The 24,207-nt window shown below is 37.7% G+C and overlaps 1 protein-coding gene across 1 annotated transcript in view; it reads left to right on the forward strand.

The window, feature by feature from the left end:
* The window catches only part of CFAP47 (cilia and flagella associated protein 47), a 362,349-nt gene that overhangs the window by 250,415 nt on the left and 87,727 nt on the right, over positions 1-24,207 (forward strand). Inside the window, 4 exon segments of the mRNA XM_054819861.1 lie at positions 9,256-9,431; positions 11,736-11,843; positions 16,240-16,351; positions 23,838-23,942. Coding sequence (XP_054675836.1) covers positions 9,256-9,431; positions 11,736-11,843; positions 16,240-16,351; positions 23,838-23,942 — 501 coding nt within the window.

Raw genomic sequence — 24,207 nt, forward strand, 5'->3', positions numbered from 1 at the left:
GTGCAGTATTTGTTGTATGTGAGACTAATCTGTGAGCAAACTTCAAGGACTTAAAAGTTAACTTTGCTTGCAGCAACAACTAACAATGAGGATGCTTTCTTTTAAAGTTTACCTAATCTTTTAAGCGATAGTGAGGCATAGAACTAGATAATTCTCATAGAGAATCTGTATATAAATTTCTGTTTTCAGAAAAACTATGAACATTTAAGAAATTCTCTTTGCGTTATAATACTGATACTCTCTGGCTCCTGAGACTGCAGAGATATGCCAAATATAACAGTTGGATTTAAAAAAACAAGTGTCTAGAATTTGGGAGAGGAAGGTTTTTATCCAAGGCATTTTACCTGTCAGTATGAACTTATTTGTAATTTTTTACTCTTGGGAAATTCAGGGGAAAAAGTTATTTCTGAGTACAAACCCTGAAAATTTGAGTTTCATTCCAGAATTATCTCTACCTCTATATGTTTTGTGCCAGTGATGATTATGTTATCAGTCTTTTAAATTGCAAAGAAACATGCCATCTTAAAAATCTCATTTTAGACCTTTAGAATAAGAGAGTTACAGTAGGCGCAAGATCTAAGACAGTAAAATTAATTAGCATTTTACCTCTGCTGATTAACTTGATGGTAGGTGGTGTAGCTGAGATGTAAATTATCTCATTACTATGGTCATAAAAATTCAATGAAATGAAATATTATCAGAGTTGGTTACTAGCTTTAAAAAGTAAAGAAGTACTTTTAGTTAGCTATACCAGCATGAGCTGGGACTAGAGGCAGAGAGTAGAATATTTGCTTCCACATGTGTAGCAGGAGTCATTACAGTTGATGGAAGTATTGTTATAATTAGTCATTAGTGCTATTCTACTGTAGTACCATTAGGTTCTGATAGGTGGTTGTCAGTTTATTTTTACCAAGTATTTCTGAAAGTCTTGGAAGCACTGGAATACCAGCAGTGCCGCTCACTGCCTTTGCCTGATCAGTTCTGCGTGAGCTCATGCCTCAGCATTTCACTGACATAGCCTTTATCATGTTTGTAGTTTCACGCTACGTGAAACATGAAAGTACATGTAGTTTCATGTGAGGAGTTTTCTAACCTCACCACATCAAATTTTCAATCCAGGACAGTACGCCCATGGTGCAAATATCAGTTTCAATGTCTAATAAGGTAAACTAAATACTATTAGAATAAGTTCCTGGAAGTAATTCTGTTGTTTCAGTCGCTGACTTCATTATGACTACGCAGAAATCATCAGCACTTACCAAGCCTTCCAAAGTCTGTTCTAATCTACTGCAATTATGAATTTATGACACTATTGTAACTTCATATAGCACTTGAAAACAAATCAGTGAGACCAGCAGAAAATAATTGCCGCTGTTTGTTGTAGCATTATACAGGTAGATACAATTAGCTCAGGAACTAGACTTTGTACTTTTGTATACATTGACAAAGATTTGCTTGAATACTTAACTGGACTGACATTCACAAAGAGCTCTGTGGGCAAGATTTAGTCTAGATCTGAGAGAAATGATTGAAAAAGACAGGTTTTGCTAATTGTCTACCTGATGTATCAGAAGCTATTTGGAAACTGAAAGTATCCTAAAGTTTACATCTCCTTGACTTCCCTGAAAGAAAGGACTGATTGCAAAGGATGATGGTCACTATTCTGAGGCTGATTTTGGGCAAGTATCTCTGTGTCATGACATGCTTAAAGAAGAATTGCATATTACTTTTCCATGAGACATAACTGACTCTCTGAAAATGCAGTAGTAACTGATAGTGCTCTTGACTTCATTATCTAAGAGCAGTTTCTAACTTAGAAATGTTGCACTTTCTAGTGCTTTTATTGAGTGATACTGACCATAAGTATTTTGTTCTGGCATTGTGGATATGACCATTTGTGAAGGAGATAGGACATTCTGAAAAAAGATGTCTCCTTTTGAGAGATAGAGTCTGGATTTACTGAACTGTCAGTCATCCAAACCAGTCCTACTGAACAAGGACTGTAAATGCTTCTATTGATTTGATTCAAGCTATGTTTTCCATCATTGGGACCTCATATATTACATGAATCTGCACAGCAAAGTGACTTATAAGAATGATGAATAGGAGCTGTATTGAAATCTGTCAGTTGCTGAGTCACGCTTTCCAAAAATGTTGTTGACAAAGTAGATGTAAATGATTTTCCTGTAAAACCGTCTGAAGATTAATTTGGTCCTTTGTTATATTAATGCAGTAGCAGATATCTCTTTCCAGATTGGCAGTGGTAATGGAAAAGATTAACCTACTGTTATATTTTTTTAGTAGTGCTCTCTAACATGATTCAGCTTTGATAAACCAGGTTACTGTACCTGGTGGCTTAGGCAACTGAGCTGATCACTGCAAGTGCCAATCCTCAGTACAGAGATTGTCAAAAAGTAGCTGTAATTGATAATTTCTTCATCTCACACTGCTGGATCTGAAAAGGAAATCTGCCTGTGATCTCAGGAGGATGGAGAATTATTGAGCTTCAGTCTACATGGACTCAGAGGTGGCCTTGATTTCAAATGCAAAGGAATATTCATTAAGATGTAAGCATAGTTATTACTTCTTCAGTTATGGGAATTTGGGATATTAATTGTCAGGTATGTTTTTTATAATTATCTTAATATAGCATTTCTCTTGCAATTCAATTCGTCTTTGCTACAGCTTCTTCTATCTATCTCTACCAAACCAGAAACATTATACAGATGGACAAAACTGAGGTGTATGCAAGTCCAAACATGTGCATATTATTTAGTTCATTAGCTTTTCCTATATGTGTTACAAATTTTTGTAATACCATTTTGGCGTGAGTTTCTCAATGTACATGATTTCTTTTGATGGAGCTGAAGATGTCATAGATAGCTTCAGTCACAGAATATAATGCTTTTGCAGTCCTCTCCTTTCCTTCAATTTCAGAAAGACCTTTTTAGCAATCATCTATTGCAAAACATTGTTTTCCCAGTTTGCTTGGTACAATGTCTAATCCCTATTGAGAGGTTAACAGTGTAGTATTTTTTAGTCAGTGAGTTTAAAATTATTGTAATAACTTATGAAATAATCATCTCCGTATTCTGTTTTAGGGCATTATTACTTGGACGCTAATGCACATTTCAGCTAAAAGAAATTCAATTCAGTGTGATTTTTAGATGTAAATTTATATGTAAATTCATACCTGAAACTCATTGCAATATTAGCCTCTGATATTAAATGTCCTGTGCACATTTTTTTCTTCTAGTTAGCTTCTTGTACTGTACCAATGATAAAAATAGATTCCTTACTAAGGAAGTTTTACAAATATATAATTTATTTAAGATGTTTAGTTCTAGATTTTGAGTAGTTCAACTTGCTGTTCTGATAAAACCTTAATTGTTGATGAACAGTTGGTGCCTTTTTGCAAGCTGTTATTTTGTAAGGCAAGGTACAGTATCAAGATAATGGCAGTGTTGTGATTCTCTGTTGTCATAACCCTACATGGAAAGGAGAGGGTTATCTTGGCAATTAGTTTACATCACAGGGGAGGGGTGGCGGTGGGGCGGGGAAAGGACTTGTACCATGAGGGAGGTGGTTCACTTCACAAAGATCTGCTCCATTAACTTATGAGTGACTAGGAAGCTGGAAGGACTCACCTCTTCAAGACAGGAGATTAGGACTTCCTTGTGTCTGAAGATCAATGTGAGAAAGGCCCAGCTGCATGGACGTCTGTGTCTGGATTAGAAATGTGTGTGTGAGTGGTGAAGCCAGGCGTGTGTTGGAGGCATGTTGCATCAAGCAGTTCAAGAGCCAGCTCTGATTTCTAAAATTAATTTGACCAAACTGGGCTGAACTATTCAGCATGGCCCTGAAACTCTGTCACCAACTCGGCTGATCAACTCACTTGAGCCTCTTTTGTTTCAAGTGGAAATGAATAATAATGAGGATACAACAGGAGACTCTAGCTTAACTCCTATTGTTAACATATAGACACACCGATGGTGACATTGAAAGCTCTGATCATTTTGAGCCTATGGAAGACAGAGGCCAAGATTTATTTTTTTCAAGAATATTGCCACCATTGCAAGTTCAACCTTTCAGTAAGCAATATTTCTCCTGGTCATCAGGTGTGGCACAGAGAAAGAAGGCACTTGTTACTTGTCAGTCTAGAAGAACAATGATTTAGACAGGGACCTACAAAGAGAAGAATTTCTTCTCCATCAAAATACATTTCTTACAATTTACGTGACTTGAAACTTTGCTTCTATAGCAATAGCTATACAAATGTTTTCTCCTCAAGGTCCATGGAACGGAAAAGCTGCAAACAAATGTGGAGTGAATATCATCTCGTTAATGAAATTGGATTTTAATTTAAAACAATTGTTCTAAAGCATTAAAAAGTATAGTTAGCCTCTTAGAAACTTTAGCCAGATAGTGCTTTTCTTGACACCTGATGATGGTTAGAATTGTTACTGAAGTTTGAACACAGAGAAATGTTATGCACAGTAATTTTAGAATGTGTCCATCTTCCTATAAGCTACCTTGTTGAAGTTAGAGGAGGATTAGTTGATAGTTCAGTGCAGTGTGTACATTAACAAAATGTAAAATGACATATTATGGACTTAAATCCTTCAGGTGCAGTTGCTAAGAGAAGGATATAGAGAATGGGATGATGAGAAAATCTTTGGTATAAAATCATAGAATCATAGAATGGTTAGGGTTGGAAGGGACCTCAAAGACCATCTAGTTCCAACCCTCCTGCTGCGGGCAGGGACACCCTCCACTAGACCACGTTGCCCAAAAGCCTCATCCAACCTGGTCTTAAACACTTCCAGGGATGGGGCACCCACAACCTCTCTGGGCAACCTGTTCCAGTGCCTCACCACTCTAACAGTAAAGAATTTCTTGCTAACATCTCATCTAAATCGACCCTCCTTCAGCTTAAACCCATTACCCCTTGTCCTATCACTACACTCCCTGATCAACAGTCCCTCGCCATCTTTCCTGTAGGCCCCCTTCAGGTACTGGAAGGCCGCAATTAGATCTCCCTGGAGCCTTCTTTTCTCCAGGCTGAACAATCCCAACACTCTCAGCCTGTCCTCATAGGAGAGGTGCTCCAGCCCTCTGATCAGCTTCGTGGCTCCAACAGCTCCATGTCTTTCCTGTACTGGGGCCCCCAGAGCTGGACGCAGTACTCCAGGTGGGGTCTCATGAGAGCAGAGTAGAGGGGCAGAATCACCTCCCTCGACCTGCTGGTCACACCTCTTTTGATGCTGCCCAGGACACGGTTGGCTTTCTGGACTGCAAGCGCACACTGCTGGCTCATGTTGAACTTCTCATCAATCAATACCCCCAAGTCCTTCTCCTCAGGGCTGCTTTCAATCCATTCCTCGCCCAGCCTATAGTCATGCTTGGGATTGCGCCGACCCACGTGCAGGACCTTGCACTTGGCCTTGTTGAACTTCATGTGGTTCGCACGGGCCCACCTCTCCAGCCTGTCAAGGTCCCTCTGGATGGCATCCCTTCCCTCCAGCGTGTCGACCACACCACACAGCTTGGTGTTGTTGGCAAACTTGCTGAGGGTGCACTCGATCCCACTGTCCATGTCGCTGACAAAGATGTTGAACAGTGCCGGTCCCAGTACCGACCCCCGAGGAACGCCACTCATCACCATTCTCTACTTGGACATTGAGCTGTTAACCACAACTCTTTGAGTGCGACCATCCAGCCAGTTCCTTATCCACCGAGTGGTCCATCCATCGAATCCATGTCTCTCCAATTTAGAGACAAGGATGTCATGCAGGACAGTGTCAAATGCCTTGCACAAGACCAGGTGGATGACATCAGTTGCCCTTCTCTTATCCACCGACGCTGTAACCCCATCATAGAGGGCTGCCAAGTGTGTCAGGCACGATTTGCCCTTAGTGAAGCGGTGTTGGCTGTCACCAGTCACCTCCTTATTTTCCATGTGCCTGAGCATAGTCTCCAGGAGGGTCTGCTCCATAATCTTGCCAGGCACGGAGGTGAGACTGACTGGCCTGTAGTTGCCTGGGTCTTCCTTTTTACTCTTCTTAAAAATGGGGGTTATATTCCCCCTCTTCCAGTCAGCAGGAACTTTGCCAGACTGCCAGGACTTCTCAAATATGATGGAGAGTGGCCTGGCCACTTCATCCACCAGTTCCCTCAAGACCCACGGATGCAACTCGTTAGGTCCCATGGACTTGTGCACTTTTAGGTTCCTTAGATATTCTCGAACCTGATCTTCTCCTACAGTGGGTGGTTTTGCATTCTCCCAGTCCCTGCCTTCTGTGACCTGGGCAGTGTGGCTCAAGGATTTGCCAGTGAAGACTGAGGCAAAGAAGTCATTGAGTACCTCAGCCTTCTCCATATCCTGGGTAACCAGGTCACCCGTTTCATTCCGGAGGGGACCCACATTTTGCCTTGTCCTCCTTTTATCACTGATATACCTATAGAAGCTTTTCTTGTTGTCCTTGACATCCCTGGCCAGACTAATTTCTATCAGGGCTGTGGCTTTCCTAACCTGCTCCCTGGCTGCTCGGACAGTTTCTCTGTATTCTTCCCAGGTTACCTGCCCTTGTTTCCACCCTCTGTAGGCATCCTTTTTTTGACTTTGCGCAGGAACTCCTTGTTCATCCACAGGGGCCTCTTGGTGGGTTTGCTTGACTTCTTTTTTTCAACTTTTACATTTTTCCTCTGTCAAAATGTTTATAAAAAACACAACACTGAAATGTGGATCTAAATTAATGACTATAATGTGTTTGGACCTTGCCTATGAAGCTATGCCTTTGCATTCTTTCTGATAAAATAGTACTTTCAGGAAGAATATTACTCTTAACAATTGCATGGGCATTTTGTTATTTATCCTAGTACTGTGCCTCATAACAATCCATTAAGGCCTACGAATGTACAATATATATACATTCTGTTGATAAGTATACATCTCCCCTTATTACCATCCATGAAATAGCAGATCTTTGAAATATTTATAGCAATTCCAGGGAAATTTCCTGGGAAATTCCAGAGAAATACATAATCCTAGGCATTCATTTTATAGTGGCAAGAGAACACTGTTTTACATTAAGCTAATGTTGGCAATATAAAATCTCCTTTGTGTACAAGGTAACAAAGATTTCTTTGATAGTTGCTGCTTTTTTCCTAAATAATCAGTCCAATATTTTCTTTTTACTGTAAAAGTATTTCTTCAACACAGCATGTAGATGTTTTACTATAAAATTATTATGAAGCCTTTAGCAATAAAATGGCAGATAGATTTAGAAATTTGTTTACACCGGTAAAAACTATTAATCTGAGCTTTAAAATATTTTATGGCAAATTTAAATCCCATCTTACTGATGCAAGGCACTTGAATGATTTAAATTGTTGGTGTAATCTTGCCATCTGCAGAACATTAAATGTGTTTTATGTGTGTTCCAGTAGTCATTTTCTATAAATGTAAATATATACAAATTTACCAAATCATAAGCAGGTTCAAAGCAGAGTGAGGCTTGAGATTGCAAAGTATTTCATGTTCAGTTTTTAGTGTATTATTGATTTTAGTAGATATTTTATCTTTTTCTCCTTTCATGTTGCAATTTGAATTATTTACCTTTTACAAAAAAGTATATGGCAAAATTTTGCTGTGAGAACCAAATCACCATATGTAAAAAATCCCCAGCCTTGCATTTTGAAATTAACTGGTTTGTTAGAGCAAAGGAAAGACACCAAAATATGGATAGAGATAAATACAGATACAGAGAAATAAATGCATATATTTGGGGTTGGATTTTGTGTATTTTATATAGGTGAACATAGATGAATAGAACATATGTATTTTAAACTGCCAGGTATGCATCCTGAATTGTGACAATGGACTTCCTTCATTAATATATTCCTTCCTGTCTGTTTAAAGCATTTTGTTTCTTAAAGTGTATTGATATTTACACACATAGGGTACAGAGTATGGATTTACACTATTTTTAACCTTACAGCAAAGAACGGCGTCACTGGAACACTGCTGAAATACAGCGGTGTTTCAAGGGCTGCTCAAGAATGCAATGTAGGAGTTGTGCAGAGTGAGCCACCTTATTCCTGCTCATCTTAAAGGCCTTCCATGTGTAATACTTATCTAATCAGGCCATAGTTTGGCTCCCTTTTATTACAGTAACTGGAATTTAATGTGCATCTTTAATAATAGCCATGCTTTCCAGATGGTCAAGAAAAGATGGTCCTTGTTTGAAGCGTTCATAGACTTTAAACAGAAAGATATAGAGACCGCTAGTAAGGGAAATGACAAAAAGGAATGAGAGAGGGAATGTTTATCGTGGTGCTGTTGTTTTAATGTCAAGTATTATGAAGTAACTTAAAAATTAAGAGGAACAGAACCTGCAGAATTCAGTCTGAATCACTTGTCAGCTTGTAAAGTGAACATTTTCAACTGCCTGTGCTTGGCTGTTGGGAGATGACTTGGAGGGTTTACCTGGTTGGGACTACAGCAGATCTGCCTGTAAGGTGTATTTGGCAAGCCTCAGCCATATCTCCTATGAGGACAGGCTGAGAGTGTTGGGGTTGTTCAGCCTGGAGAAGAGAAGGCTCCAGGGAGACCTTACAGCAGCCTTCCAGTACCTGAAGGGGCCTACAGAAAAGATGGTGAGGGACTGTTGATCAGGGAGTGTAGTGATAGGACAAGGGGTAATGGCCTTAAGCTGAGCTAGGGTAGATTTAGATGAGATGTTAGGAAGAAATTCTTCACTGTGAGGGTGGTGAGGCACTGGAACAGGTTGCCCAGAGAGGTTGTGGATGCCCCCTCCCTGGAAGCATTCAAGGCCAAGTTGGATGGGGCTTTGGGCAACGCGGTCTAGTGGAGGGTGTCCCTGCCCATGGCAGGAGGGTTGGACCTAGATGGTCTTTGAGGTCCTTTCCAACCCAAACCACTCTATGAATCTGTGATCTTGGAAGGTGAAGTAGCTTGCTAGAATGCAGACTGGCCAGGAAGACTTGAACTTTTCCTTATTTATGACATTAAAGAGTTTACAATTTGAAGATTGGCTGAAATGTTTTTTTCTACAACTTTTTTTCTGGGTGGGGGGGTAGTTCACAGATCAAACAAAGGTGCAGCCTGTGTTTGGATAAGTGTAAATCATGAGTAAGCATTTCACACTTGTTTAAGAAAGATCTTTTATGTGTAATGGCTGATAATTAATTTTTTTGTTGTTTTTGTTGTTTTTTTTTTTTTTTTCTCTGTAGGAAACTATTGGAATTCATATTCCCCTCACTAATCCTGCAGATAAAATTCTCCAGCTGAGCGTGGTGCTGGAGAATCAGTCACTTTGTGGACAAAAGTCTTTCACTCTTAGGCCCAAACAAACATTTTTGTATCAACTAACATTTTCCCCAGCTGTTGTTGGCACTTCAGATGGAAGGTAAGTTGCAGAGTTTTGATGCTTGTGGTTGTGGCTCTTGTACTAATAAGTGAACTACTTGCATTGAAACCTCAGTCACTTCATGTAGATATCACCCTGAAAAAACCCACTAAAGGTTAGAAATAGAATTTAAAAAAAAAAGAAAAATCCAACCTTAGATACATTTTATCCCAAACAGCAGCTTTCCTCTGAGGGGAAAAACCTGTCTAACAGGTAGTAGCATAACCCCTAGTTAGTCTAGTTCACTAAAATGTAGTGAACAATGTTTTAGAAATTTATTTAATATTAGAAGTCCCTTCTGAAAACTTCAGATGAATTGTTAGTTTTGTAAATTTGCAAGTTCTATAAGGGGAACGTGATCTTGTTTTTCTTCTGAGACGGAATGAAACTATAACAACATAACTAAAACCAGGTGAAGAACACTTTAACAGTCTTCTCATAAGTCCATTTAGCTTCAGAATCTTCCCTTAATTAACAATGATCTACTAAATGAATATGGAGAGGTTTTAAATTACAATTTTTTTCATTAAATTGGAAATCCCAATGAAACCATGTAGGTATGATAATTAGCAATACAAAGACAGATGACCTCTTGGTCTTAGTTTCAGCTAAACCAGTTCAGCAGATATCTTAAGAATGCAGAATTGCAAAGCTTATTTTCCTAGAATTTGCTTAGCAAAGCATTATTTAGTTGAAGTGCTGATTGAAAAACAATTCCCTGTTTTTCAATGGTATCAATTGACTGGCAAAAATATGGCGACGAGGAGGAGGGTGGGGTGGTGGTTTACGAGGAGGGCAGAGACAGATGACCTGTGTTCAAAGACCCAATATTTACAAAGCCAAAATCCATGTATTTCAAAGTTTTGTTCAATTTGCTTGTATTGATTTTTCCAAAGACTGAAATAATGGCAGGTATCATTGTACAATACAGCTTTTGAGCAATACTGTTTTATAAAAATGAGTACCGTTATCACTCCAGTAAATATTTTTTTCTGTGGGAATTTCTGGAAAACATGCGTTCTGAAGCTGCAAATGAGAATAGACCTCATTATTTCATACCAGATAATATTTCTGGTATTTTTCAAGTGCAGAATTTCCAAATAATAAAAATAAAGGTTTGTTTTGACTGGCAAAATTTTGAGCTCAGCCAATTGGTAGGCTGTCATACAAAGATGACATAAAGCATACCTGTACATATTCAATATAATTATGCAGTACTATACTAGAAAGCTGTCAAATAGCTGCTTTAAATTGCAATAACTCCCAAGGACTACAATTACAGCTGGACAGAGGTATTTCCCCATTACATCCACACCATCATCTTTGTTGCTGAAGCCATGCTCTGTTTCCTTTCCTATGGTAGCAGCGGCTGGGAAGAAGTGTTATTAAAGTATCTGTGGCAGGTGTACCTTTTCAAATGGATGATTCTTTCCTAAGCTATTTTATCCTCACTTTAAAGGCTTTGTTGGCACAGAGGATAGTCTGGAACCATAAAATCATGGAACAGACGTAGTTATCTATCATTTGGAACAAGAACTGGTCCTTAGTGGGTCATGGGTTTGCACAGTGCATTTCATGTAATTTTTTTATATGCTTACAGTGCTTTGGTTTAATGTTATTATGACTCTGCTACTCAAAAAAGCAAGAAATAGAAAAAGAAATCTGCGACAGGAGAGGAATGTGTTAGAATGTCTGTCACAGAAATATACTGCTGTACATATCTCACCTAGCAGCAAGCAATTTTCAGTCTTGACAACATTTGATTGTATATCAAAACAGTATATCGAATATTCCTTTGAAGCATATCTCTTTGTCACGCTCATATAAATGTATATCTATTCCTCAGTTTTCATCACTAGATTTGAAAAGATTTTCCTTTTTAAAATCAGTGAATACTATTTCTATTTCTTTATTCTTTGAGTTCAAAATGGCTAGAAAGGAAATACTGTGACATTGAAATGAAATTAAAGCTTACCCTTGTACGTTAGCAGTTGAAATGTTTTTGAGTTGTATTTTTGAAAAGAAAAAACCCAGAACAACAAAAAAAACCAACCCCAGAAACAACTTTTTATGCTAAAAAATTAAGAAAAATGAAGAAGAAATTTTGTTGCATCAGTAATTGTAAATATTATTAGTTTTGGTAGCTGAATTCAGATACCAGCAAGAAGTGTTACGGTAAAACTGGGAGCTAATTAAAGAACTCACTGTATTGAACTCATTAAGTTTTTCCTGAATTTTAATCTGTACATTTTTATTTGTCTGCACAAATGCTGTGTCATATTAAGCTTATGTATCTGTTTTTAGTGTCATATTCCTGTCAGATATGGTTGGAGAGTTTTGGTATGCACTGAAGTTGATTGTAGAGAAACCATTACCAACTAGTCTACCTGAAATAGAATGTGAGCTTGGAAAGTAAGTATGTACTTCATAGTGCTGAACTTGGTCACTGGTTTGAAGTATAATGGAAAACATACCAAAAGTTTACATCAAAAAGCCAGAATAGTGCTGTGTATGCACTATACTAGTTTGCAGGTAATTTTCATAGATATGTGTGTAGATAGGTGAAATTCTCCTTCTGGAAAAACAATTGAAATGGAATTGTAGCCTATATGTAGTCTTCCTCTGAAGTCTCTATATAGAAATCACTGTGAAAATGCTGCAGACTCTAATCATAAAGAACCATAATACAGAGCTCTGTAGGATTGTTTTATTTTCTGTTTCTTTTCTCTTTCTGAACTAGGAATATATCTGACAGTCCTGCTTTACAAATGCTTGTTTCCCAGTTATCAATTTCTTTTAAGCTCTCAAGACATGCCAAAGTAATACAACTTCTGCCCTGCAGATCCTGGGAGTAGACATGGTTGAAACACTGCAAGTATTAAGAAAATGAACTACTTCGAGCAGACAGAGAAATGAACCTAATTCTTGTCTTCCTTCAACAAAATTTCATCTCGCATTTCGATAGCATAATTTTCAGTTCTTACCTTCCAGACAAAAATCAAAACTTTTAGGATAAGACTTTAAAGAATGCCAGAATTTCACTAGTGCTCTTCCACCTATTACCTCTGCTTAGTGGTAGGTTCTGTAGACACACTGCTCGTCTGAATGCTAAATTCCCCTTACTTCTGTATATCTTATCTTTGACTAAATCTATAAATAATATGCATTACAGACTGAGCAAAAAATGTTGTTAGAGAGTACAACATGCAATTTTACCTGATTAATTTTTTGTGCGTGAATATATTCTGCTGTTCATATATGATGCGCAGACCAGAGTTACCTGGCAATGACTTTGTTAGTTACTATGTTTTTCTAAGAAAATCGGTAGGGCTGTCCATTTCCTGTTTGTTACTTTAAAATTCTGGGCTGACTGGAGTAAAAACCATAATTTTTCTCTACTGGCTGACACCGTTAGGAGTTAGAAATAACTTAAAACCTTTTCATTCAGACTATCTGGCATTCCTAATTTTCTCTAACATGCACTACCTGTGAACTACTGGTCTGGCTGAGAATGTCAAGTCATCCTTTCCTACTGCAAATAAAACGTATGTTGGAAAGGATTAGCTCCATTAACTACAACACTTGCCTGTCAAAACTATCATCTCAAATTCATTGAATTCCATGTTTTATTTTTTCAAATGAGATTTCTTTTCACTTTACAAGTAGATGCATGTTGTAATTCCTATGCATATATCTATGAACTCATCTACATCTACCCTGGGCTGATAGCGGTGGAAGAACAAAGAAGTTCTGTTTAGTTTAATTATTAGCAACAACAGCAACAACAATAATGTATAAAGGGAAATGAACAGTAGTGTCTTTCATATATCTCTTTATATATATATATTATAAAACAGTAAAACAAAACTGACAAACTTCTTCCTTTTCTGTTTGCATTATCTGCCCTATTCTTGGTTTCATAAAGTCTCCTGCTTCTTGTTCAGTTATTTCCTGCAACACTCTCCTTTTTCCAGAGATTTATTTCTATTGTGTCATCAGCATAATGTCCTCTTCTTGAAATGCAAAATTTTGGACAATGGCAATCGATGATGGCACTGAGGTTACAGTTAAATTACTGAGAATTACTCTACCTGCTGAAAAGATGAGATAGTCCAAGTAAATTGGCTGCATTAATGTGTACTGAATATGTAAAGGCAATGCAGGTAGACATCTATGTCTTGTCTGTTTAAGAAAGGTTTCAATTTGTTTTGTTTTGAATGGATGTACTTCCTTGCTATGTTCCCAGAGATGTGGATTGTAAATGCCATAAAATGTTTGAAGCATTTCTGGTTGGTGAAGCTGTGTAGTTCTTTGAGACTAACTTTCATTCTACCACCTTTTTCTTGAATGTGGAAGAAGCATTATCACATGTGATAACCTTCTAAGAATAATGTTTTTCATTATGTGCTTACTGCATTCTTTTTGCTATCAATCTGAAAAAATTAAGTATTCGTGCCCTTGAAACATCACTTGGAACTGGACTAGGAGCCAAGAACCCATTGATACACTTAGAATCAATTTCTAACCAATTGTTGAAAGAGAAAATAACAACTTCTAACAGTTTATCTTTTAATCCTTCTTCAGATACCCTAACGTTCTAGGTTTATCACAGTCAGATCTGCTTTTTGATTCTGTCAAGGTAGATTTAAAACATCCTTTAGCATATGCCTCTAAACAAGGAAACCTCCTTGATATTCTTCATCTTCGTTTATCCATCCTGTTATGGGCTCCACAGTGCAGTTATTGAAGATGAGTCAGTCAAACAATCTTCACAGTGGTCTTGAATTTACTGTCATATGCAACAACTTTTTCTAGCATAACCACAGTAGTCAATCTATGTGAGGTGGCAGAGGTTCTTAATGGATTTTGATCACTTGAAGACCCTCTAACAGTCAAATAATAGCTTATTGAAATTTCAGATATGCCAACACAGTTTTTCCTTTGACAAAGCATTATATATGAAAGAGACCAGACAAAAGAAAAGGCTGGAGACAGTAAATGTGAAAAATGGGAATTAGAAAGTGAATCTGAAGTTCTTGTGTGAAAGTTTCCTGGTATTTCTCTACTCTCTGCTGCTGAGACCTCAGTGATACAATGCTTGAACAGTGTTAGTCAAAAACAAGTCTGCCATTTGGCTGCTGGGGATTTATATCACTGCATATGATGGAAGGAACCCACCTGCACACAGGTTTTTGGGTCTGAAGTTACAGTTGTAAAGCTTGACTAAAATAGCTTCTCTTCTGAATGTAGCTTTTTATATTTTCTTTTTCCTTACTGATTTAACTATGATTAACTGACTAATTTTTTCCAGAGGATAAATATGTGGAGCAATCTGGCAGTTGACTTGCCACAACTTTGACTAGAGGGAATATCCATTAGGTAGATAAATTACGGCAAAACCAATATATGTATCTCATTTTTCAAACTTTTCTTATTTAGTGTTTTCACTGATTCACCTTGAATCTCTTTTCTGTGTCCCTTGGTGTTATAACCAGAATGTGATTTATGGTCATATATCTTTGTTAAAGACAAATAATATATAATTTTGGTCAGAATAGAGGAATTTTTGGGAGTCTTATGAATTCTTTTGAAAATTGTGCTCCTTATTGTAAGTATCTTGTGTTTGTTTAGTCTTTAATTAAAAAATAAAGAAGGACAGTCTGCAAAATAGAGTGCCAGCTGATTTAAAGCATAACATTTAGGCAATCAGCATACTCCAATCTTTGTTCTGGGACAGCCACAATACTCATTAAAATATGTAATCTACATGTGCAACATACTGATTTACCATTATGCTATAACGAACAATGCAACAATTGTACAAAACAAAACAGATTTTGAATCCATGAAGAGGAAGAAAGAGGAGGGAAGGAGGCAGAACCTCCTTTGAAATGGCTGGTGTGGAACACTAAGTTTGTTTTGAGATCTCAAGATTACAAGACAATGAAGAAGAACAGTTGCCTAGTGGCACTAAATCACAAGCTATTTGCAACACCGCTCAATTGCAAGCTTTTCCTGTAAACCATTGCTTAGACAAAAAGGAGTTACAGATATCATTTATCTGATTACCTTTAATTTCTGTGCAGTGCTTTTCCTGAGGCAGACTGAGTCCATGGGTAGACTACAGAATAATAAGACATACTTAAAAGTATTTTACTTTTTGGAACCAAATTTTTTTGTCGGCCTTGGCACTCTGAATTATCTATTTGACAAAAATGTTTTATTCCAAAGTTAGATTTACAGAAAATGAAAAAGAAATGTGAGACATAAATCTGCAAATTGGAGCCTAAGAATAAATGTGAAGCTGTGGTATCAGAAATACGAGGATTCATTTCCACATGCTCCTATCTAAAAGTTAGGCATCGAGTTTAAGGCATTAAGTCTAGACTCCTCCTGCAGACAATGAAAAGAGATTCCACATCTTAATGATCTACGTTAGGACCAATTCTCCTGAAAATCTTTTTCTCCTTGTTGAGAATTGAGGGAAGTAGCCAGTCCTTTTAACCAACTATCCTAAACTAACTTCCTGGCAATAGAAGTACAGCAAGACAAATTCTGCCCTTATGAATGACCCAAGTATTAGAATGGTTATTGGTACTAGGTTTTATTGTTATTCATAATTATTAATAATACTAATTAATGCTATTAAATGTGTGTCCATACTAGTGGAAAAATACTAGTGCAATAAAACATAATTTTTATTTTTTAAAAGTACTCATTTTTCAAGAAAGAAAACAAGTGATGAATAATAAAATGCAATGGAATGACCTTTGTAATGAATAGTCATTGCATATATGTATTTTTACAGATGGGCTCGTCTATACATACCTCTCTTTAATCCTACACATGAAACTCTGGAGTTAGAAATCTTTAACAGCAATCCTAGCAATTTTTCAACTGAGACTGATCCAAAACGCGCTGTAAGTAAGATTTCTGTGCTTTCAAAAACATAGAAGAGCACTTTCTTTTCAAAACATATTGAATTGTGTATTGTACTGTGGGTACAGAACACACAATATAGTCTCAAGGATTAGAGGCATTATAAGTATATATTCTAGAGATTTTATAGCTTAAGGATGAAAACAATTAAATTTGAAAAACAACGCAAGCTGAAGTATAGGTTTTTTTCCCCTGGAATGCTTTGTGGAAAGATTTTGAAAAGGACTGCAGTATTGGTTGCAAATAATATTCAGGGGATATTAGAAGGAGAAGTTGTAAACAAACCAGCTGTATTAGAAGTCTCACAAGTTTCTAAGAATCAACAGGATAACTAGGTAAGTATTTAGGTAAGTAGATAACATATTAATGTAAGAATATAAGAATATCTCATAGTCATGGCAGTTATAACCAACTTGCAGGGCCTATGAGTAAGAATTTGATCAATTTAACCACAAGGAAGCTTCAAGCAAATACCTGGAATCATTTTACTCTCCAAAATCACATTTACCCTAAGACTGATTTCTACTGAGAAAATCTTCATCCTGTTACTATTATGCATACTACTTTTTCCTCCTCCATCACAGAAGCCCTTCCATCTTGCTGCCTAACATTTTTGTCCTTTCAGGGACTAAGAGTTGTATAGATGGGCTCAGCTTTCATATTTTCATTGATATTGGCTACAGCTGGGTTGGTCAGGATCTTGTAAAATATTTATTATTGACCATTGATTACTAGTTATTAGTACAGGTCCTATAAAGAACTCTGGATATTATTAAAACTTAATGCTATTAAATATGTGTCCTTTTTATGATGAGGAGATGAGAAAAGGGAAGAGAGATGTGTGGAAACTGGTGCAAGGGATTCAGGGGACCTCTTATTAGGATGTGAGTATAGAGCCTTTAATGTGAAAAAAAAAAATGAAGAAACCTGTTGTGGACAGGAAAGAAATGGCAAATGCACCTTTTCTAGACATGGGGAAGATAATACAGGGGAGACATAATACACCAGAAGGCTGCGCTGGTATTCAGTGAGATCTGGACAGGCTAGAGAGTTGGGCAGAGAGGAGCCTAATTCAACGAGGGCAAGTGTAGGGCCCTGCACCTAGGGAGGAATAACCCCATGCAGCAGCACAGGTTAGGGGTTGACTTGCTGGGAAGCAGTGCTGCGGAGAAGGACCTGGGAGTCCTGGTGGACAAGTTGAACGTGAGCCAGCAGTGTGCCCTCATGACCAAGAAGGCCAATGGTATCCGCGGGGTTCATTGAGAGGAGCATGGTCAGCAGGTCGAGGGAGGTTATCCTCCCCCTCTACTCTGCCCTGGTGAGGCCACATCTGGAGTCCTGTGTCCAGTTCTGGGCTCCCCAGGTCAAGAAAGACAGGGAACTACTGGAGAGAGTCCAGCGGAGGGCTACAAAGATGATGAGGGGACTGGAGCATCTCTCGTATGAGGAAAGGTTGAGAGATCTGGGTCTGTTTAGCCTGGAGAAGAGAAGACTGAGAAGGGATCTTATAAATATCTAAAGGGCAACTGTCAAGAGGATGAGGCCAGACTCTTTTCAGTAGTGCCCAGCAACAGGAGAAGGGGCAATGGGCACAAACTGGAACACAGGAAATTCCATATGAACATGAGAAAAAACTTCTTTAGTGTGGGGGGTAACAGAGCACTGGAACAGGCTGCCCAGAGAGGTTGTGGAGTCTCCTTCTCTGGAGAGATTCAAAACCTGCCTGGACGTTATCTAGGTGATACTACTTGAGCAGGGGTTTGGACTAGATGATCTCCAGAGGTCCCTTCCAACCCCTACCATTCTGCGATTCTGTGACATACACCAGAGCTGGTTTATTTGTACAAACTGGTATAAGGGTCAGAGGGAGAGGAGAGGAATACTGTAATATGATCCTAAAATAAAGCTGAGAAGGTAGAAAATGGATTGTATGGGTAAAATAGAGGAATGCTATAAAGTCATAATATGTGCAATTATTGCTTTGAGAAACTAAACAGCTTGCAACCTCAAATATAGCAGTACAAGACCAAATGTTCTTAAAAGGGGCTTTAAAGATAACAGCTAAAGGAAATCACACTTATTTACTGAACTGCCCTATATTTTGTGTATGTAGTATTACATTAAATTAAAAATTTAAAACATGAAGTGTTTATTTTAGTCTGTCTTTTATGTCATGCTTATTAACCCATCTTCAAACATTATGTTAAAACTTGACAAGTGCTATTACTAATCATTTCATCAATTGGTATCTGAATAGGAGCTAAGAAACATAATGGATGCAAACTATATTAATCATCTAGGAATATTATACATTTTATGTTTAGGTCATTGGCACAGAAATTGATTCAATTTAATTATAGTGACTTTTGGCTCCTGCAGATAGTATGTTACCTTGTTCAGGAAATTAAAAAAAAAAAAAAAACCTCCTTTCAGCTTTCCTAATTTATCACCAGAGATTCATATATCACCAACAACTACATTACATTGCTTAAGAAAAGATGTGTTCAACACTAACTGCAGTAATTTTCTTTCTTTTCTTTTTTTCTTTTCTTCTTAATAGAATATTCAGTCCTATACATTGTTTTATGTGTTGAATTCTGAAAAGTTCTTTGTGAATTACAGTAGTTCTTGCAGTTAAAGCATAGCTTTGGTGAATTTGCAATAAGCAACTACCTAATATTTATTTCATGTATCTGTCCCTTTTTGAATTTATTTCTGCTGTTGCAGACCCACGTTTGGACAGGTAATGTGATTTCCTTCACAGTTTCGATGACAAAGGCAGGCGTTTAAATACCTGCTGCTTCTCCTGAATATGTTGCATCCTAGGTTTAGTTCCTCCATAGAGCACTGCATTCAACTTCCAGAAGGTTACTGTTTGTTCTTATAAACTGTAACCTGTGTTTCAGGTATTTGTGTATATTAATGGCTATTTCAATGTCTTTGTGATGTGTGGAAGAAGTTTCCCATCTTAAGTATTCAAGTGTCTGCTTTCTTTAAAACAAATAATGCTTTCTTCTCAGCAGAAAAATTCTGATTTGAGCAATCCTCAGATGAAATACAACAATAAAGAGCAAATTATTAGAACAATAGAATAAAGATGGGATTGTCCAATTAGGTAATGTTTGAAGATAATTATTAGAGTAATTTTAGAATTCTGCATATTAAAAATCAGTAATTTTAGTATTTCATATAATGATTCATATTTGGTTTTATGTCATCTAAGATGTAGAACTGTTGAAGGTATCGGGCTGCCAGTCAGAAAATATCTCAAATGGATTTCATCAGTCACTGAGTTATGTTAGATAAACCAAATTCAACAGAGATATCAGAGAAAAATTAATGTTTCTTAGAGATTAATTGCCTAAAATGTTAATAAAAATTTTGACTAATTTTTCAGAATTTAAGCAAATTTGTATATCATATTTATTATACTTCTGTGTGTAAGTTTGTTACAATTTCAGTTTGCAATGGAAGGTATTGCTGAAATACCACAAGGCATTATTTTCTACAGATCTAATTCAACTTCAAGTACTGACATCATTAATAATAGGCTCTCCTGAGGTCCAGTTGAATTACGCTCAAGTACTCCTGAACTTCTGGGTGCTTAATGACATCTAAATGAAATTCAAATGCCTTAAATCTCTTGTCAGCTTCATGTAAATTAGAAGCAGCTTCATTAACTTCTTTGTAAACCGATGAAAATGAGAAAAGTATACATATCTTGTTAGCAGCTTTGCAATTGTAGCCATAAACAGCTTTAAATGGAATATATCATCTTGGTTTTCTTTCAAGAATTTGATAAAAGTTTTCAAGGATTTCCTTTAATGTGGTTTGGATTTTCATATCATTTTTATTTTCTTTATTTTTTTTTAACAAGCTACGCCTAATTTTTGTTTCCCTTCTTGTCAACCTTAGACTGTATGGATTAACTTAATGTCTTTATAAATGCTGCCAAATTCTCTAAAAGTTGGAACAGAAACAAACTCCCACAAATTTGCTGCAAAATTCCTAACTTGTTTTTCATTAGCATATTGGTTTTCTGGGGGAACAGTCATTGGGATGTCGAGTTTTGTATTTCTTTCCTAACCACCATTTACTTTATCTCTAGTAGAGAAGGATTCGTGTTCAGCATTTAACAGATGAAAATTCTCAATCAACATTAATGCTGCGTTCCTCAGCTTACTTCTTTCCCTCTGTATAAATACATGGACAGATTTCACATGTATGTGTGTTATGTTTATACACATGTATTTATGATGTAACTAACTTAAATGTGCAAAAAAATGACAAAAGGGATCATCTATATTGCCAAAAAGAAACATGCTTTCACTGTAAGTCTTCAGCTTGCTATTCTCCTGGCTTATAACTAACCCAAACCTCTTTCATGAAGCTGTCTTCCATCCTGATAGGCTATAAAACACAATTTTTATTGAGGAAAAATAACTTAATAAAGAAGGGCTGGCAGAGAGGAGTGCAGTCTCAAAGTCCCTGCGTGCAAGCTTTATTAGTTAATGACCAAGAGTATTGTTTTGTATGGAGTAGAGAATAAACCTTTATATTTAGTGAAAATTTTCCCTCCTTTGTTGAATTTATAAAAGGAATAATGCATGTGTAGTTGCTCGGTCTTCTTCAGACTCAGTTTCTGTATTTGAACAGTTATATCTAGGATCTTATGAAGACCAATGATTCCAGTTCCCTTTCACATGAGTATCTTGGAAGACACTTATTTATGTAAACAGAATGAATGGCAGGGGATGGGTTAACTTCAGCATATTTTATTGCACAATTGTGGCAAAATATGACCGTCTTTAAACATGCTGTTAGCATTATTTCTCAATTCTAGTTTTTAAAGCAATTTATGCTTTGATTTTCAGTAGAAAATAATTTCTTTGTTTTTATCCAGCTCTTTATTTCAAAACTAATTACTTTCTGGATACAGTAGAACATCATACTGCATAATATAAAATGAATTTTTTAAAACAGATCTATAATGTAAAAAATAAAAATCTGTTTTGCTTTCAGAGCAGGCAGTCTGCTGGATTATCATAACTCCATGTTGATTATTTAGATTCATTGTGGCAGTGCATTTTCTGCATGATGATAATATGTCACGTAATGCTTATCGAAAATGGAATTCCAGTCTGTTTTCATCTTTATGGGAGAGTTATTATTCCAAATAATGTAGATCTCTTAGTGAAATCACTAAAAATTTAAAAGTTATAGTTCTAATTTAACCATGTATTCTTATTCTGCGACAACCTGTCTTTCCCTTGCTTTTTCATTTCATTCAAAAGTATTTGGGAGGGGGTAATCACATTAAGGTTCTTTCTCCATTTGTAAGTCTTCATTTGATAAATGAGGCTTGCTGGTTTGGACAAAGTAGGTAGGAACTAGACTGCAAATGAAAGTAAAAAAATCTCAAAAAAAGGTCTCTGGATACTGAGCATGCCCAGGAACTCACTGAGAAATGAGCTGTTCAGGCTCCTTTTAGATAATGAACAGCTTAAATGAACTCTGGGCAGCGGGGCAGATGGGGATGGAGGTGGTTTGTGGGAGGTGACTATCCCTCAGGTCTGTTATTCTGGGTAATGCAGAAGCCTTGCAAAGGTGACAAGCGTGGGATGGAGGCAGTTGGCTGCTGGTGGCAAATGTGCTTTCAATATATCACTCACCTACGGGATGTACGAGACGGTGCAGTGTGGGCTGTGCTCCCTGTAACAGCCGAGTGGGAGTGGGCTGAGAGCGGCGAGCCGCATGCTCTGTGCATGAGACCCAGCTACTTACCCTTCCAGAAATGTTTTTTGTCATGCAGTGGAAACTGTAAAATTAAATTTGTAAAGTTTGAAAAAATACAATACCACCCTCACAATAGATAAGACAAGTCTTCAAACCAATAAACTGTTACGGCAATGTTCTGATAAATTATTTTAAAACTTGCCCCCCAAAAGAGAAAAATAACATTTCAAGTTTTGTGCTGTAATTGACCACACCTGAACTCTGACCTTTCTTCTGCTCAGTCTAGCTCCCGCTGCCATCAGTAGGAATGTCCGTTGTTTGAGGTACACCAGCATCCCAGTCTGTAATTGTGCCGGTACCCTATAGACATATCCAGAAGATGACTGACAGGACCGGGATGCCTGTGGCCCCTGCCTGGGTCCAGCTCTGAGATGGCAGGGAAAGCCACGGGGCAGCGAGGAAAAGCAACATAAGCTTCATCAGGGGCCTCTGCCCTGGGCTGGGAGTGGACACCTCTGTCCCTGCTTCACCCTCTGGAGCCTCCAGTTTGGCCTCAGTGCTGTGGCCACGGCCAGCGGTCCCAGTGCCGCAGTGGGCCCCCATCCCTGTCCCCGTCGTGGCTCTGCTTGCTGTCTCCGGATGTGGTGGGGCAGGGCTACTGGTGGAGGTCCCTGCCTTGCTGTGCCAGAAGCTCAAGCCTTCCTCAGCCCCCAGCCAAGCGGCATATCAGAGCACAGGCAGTCAAACCCCTGGGGTGGGGAGAGGTTGCAGGACTTGTTGGTGCAGTCAGGCATCTTGCAACCGTTGAATGTATTAAACAAAAATGAATGCTTTAATAACTCCTGTTCACTGCTTGTTAGTGGCCTGTTCTTCCAGGGCTGACATTTCCTTTATGAAAGGGCTTGTCAATGCCAGCTGTTGTAGGGTGGTGTTCTGACCTTTATTAGTTGTAAATTATATTCATTTTATGAAATACAGCTTGAGTGTCCTTAATTCCAATCAATCATCTTTTTATATTTTCTTACGTGCAAACATTATTTAAACATGTATGATATTAAAAGCCTAGAACATTTTTAATTAAATAGACACCATAATTGTGTATCCAATGATGCTAGCTGATCATTCTCTCAACACATTTCCATTTTTATTATTCATAATGGTGTTCTTTCACTGCTTATCTAGTTCTTAAGAACATCTATGACCCCATTGTAGTCAGCTTTGCTTTTCCCTGTGCAACTGAGACTCAAGTAGTATACTTCAGATGAAGAGAAAACTAACAACATCATTTACAATGTTAGTTTAGATAAAGGTAAGCAGAAGAGAGACAAAGCACTAGTTTATTAAAACCACCATGTATTTCCCTTATAAGCCAGTTTGTGTCTTTGGAGGTTAACGTGATAAGCTTTTAGAGTCATCAGTACGATCAGATACCAAAGTCACGTTTGCATGGTATTTGTGAGAGGTGCTGCCCGTGTCCTTGGAGCAATCCGTACCGCCAGCTCTGTGGTTTCTGGGGAACGAACGTGCTGTGACTGCCACTAGGATTCTTTGCTGCAATACACTTGCTGCCTTAGCAGCCCACACTTGCTGAGAGGAGAGAATGCATCTGGTGGAACACATCAATCACATAAACATCAACACTGTCGATACAAAGCACAAAAGAGAAACAGACTCAAAAAAATTGATTTCCCCCTCCTCTCTTTCCTTTGCTTCTTTCTTGTATTTGTACAGGTGATTGTTGCTCCTCATTCCACCACCGAAGTACCCGTGCAGTTCTGTCCATCTGCCCTTGGAAGAGGCAATCACAAGGCATCAATAACCTTCAAATGTTCACAGGTATGGTGCTATGTTTCCTGCCTGCAACACTTGGAATTCAGATTAGATAATATTTTTATTAGGCATGTACATAGGGGTTTCAGTCTGTCGGTCAAGTTGAAATTTAATGGCTGGATGCATTATAAAAGAGGAAATGCAAAGATGTTCAAAAGTTATAATTGGTTTTAACCTTAGTTTTACACAGGTATTATTCTATTTACAGTATTAAAAAGCAACGTAATGGCCTAGGAGCTAGAATAAGCAATGAATAATTTTAGGTTTCTTG

This window comes from Grus americana, chromosome 1 (assembly GCF_028858705.1).
Source record: "Grus americana isolate bGruAme1 chromosome 1, bGruAme1.mat, whole genome shotgun sequence".
In the NCBI taxonomy this organism is placed as follows: domain Eukaryota; kingdom Metazoa; phylum Chordata; class Aves; order Gruiformes; family Gruidae; genus Grus; species Grus americana.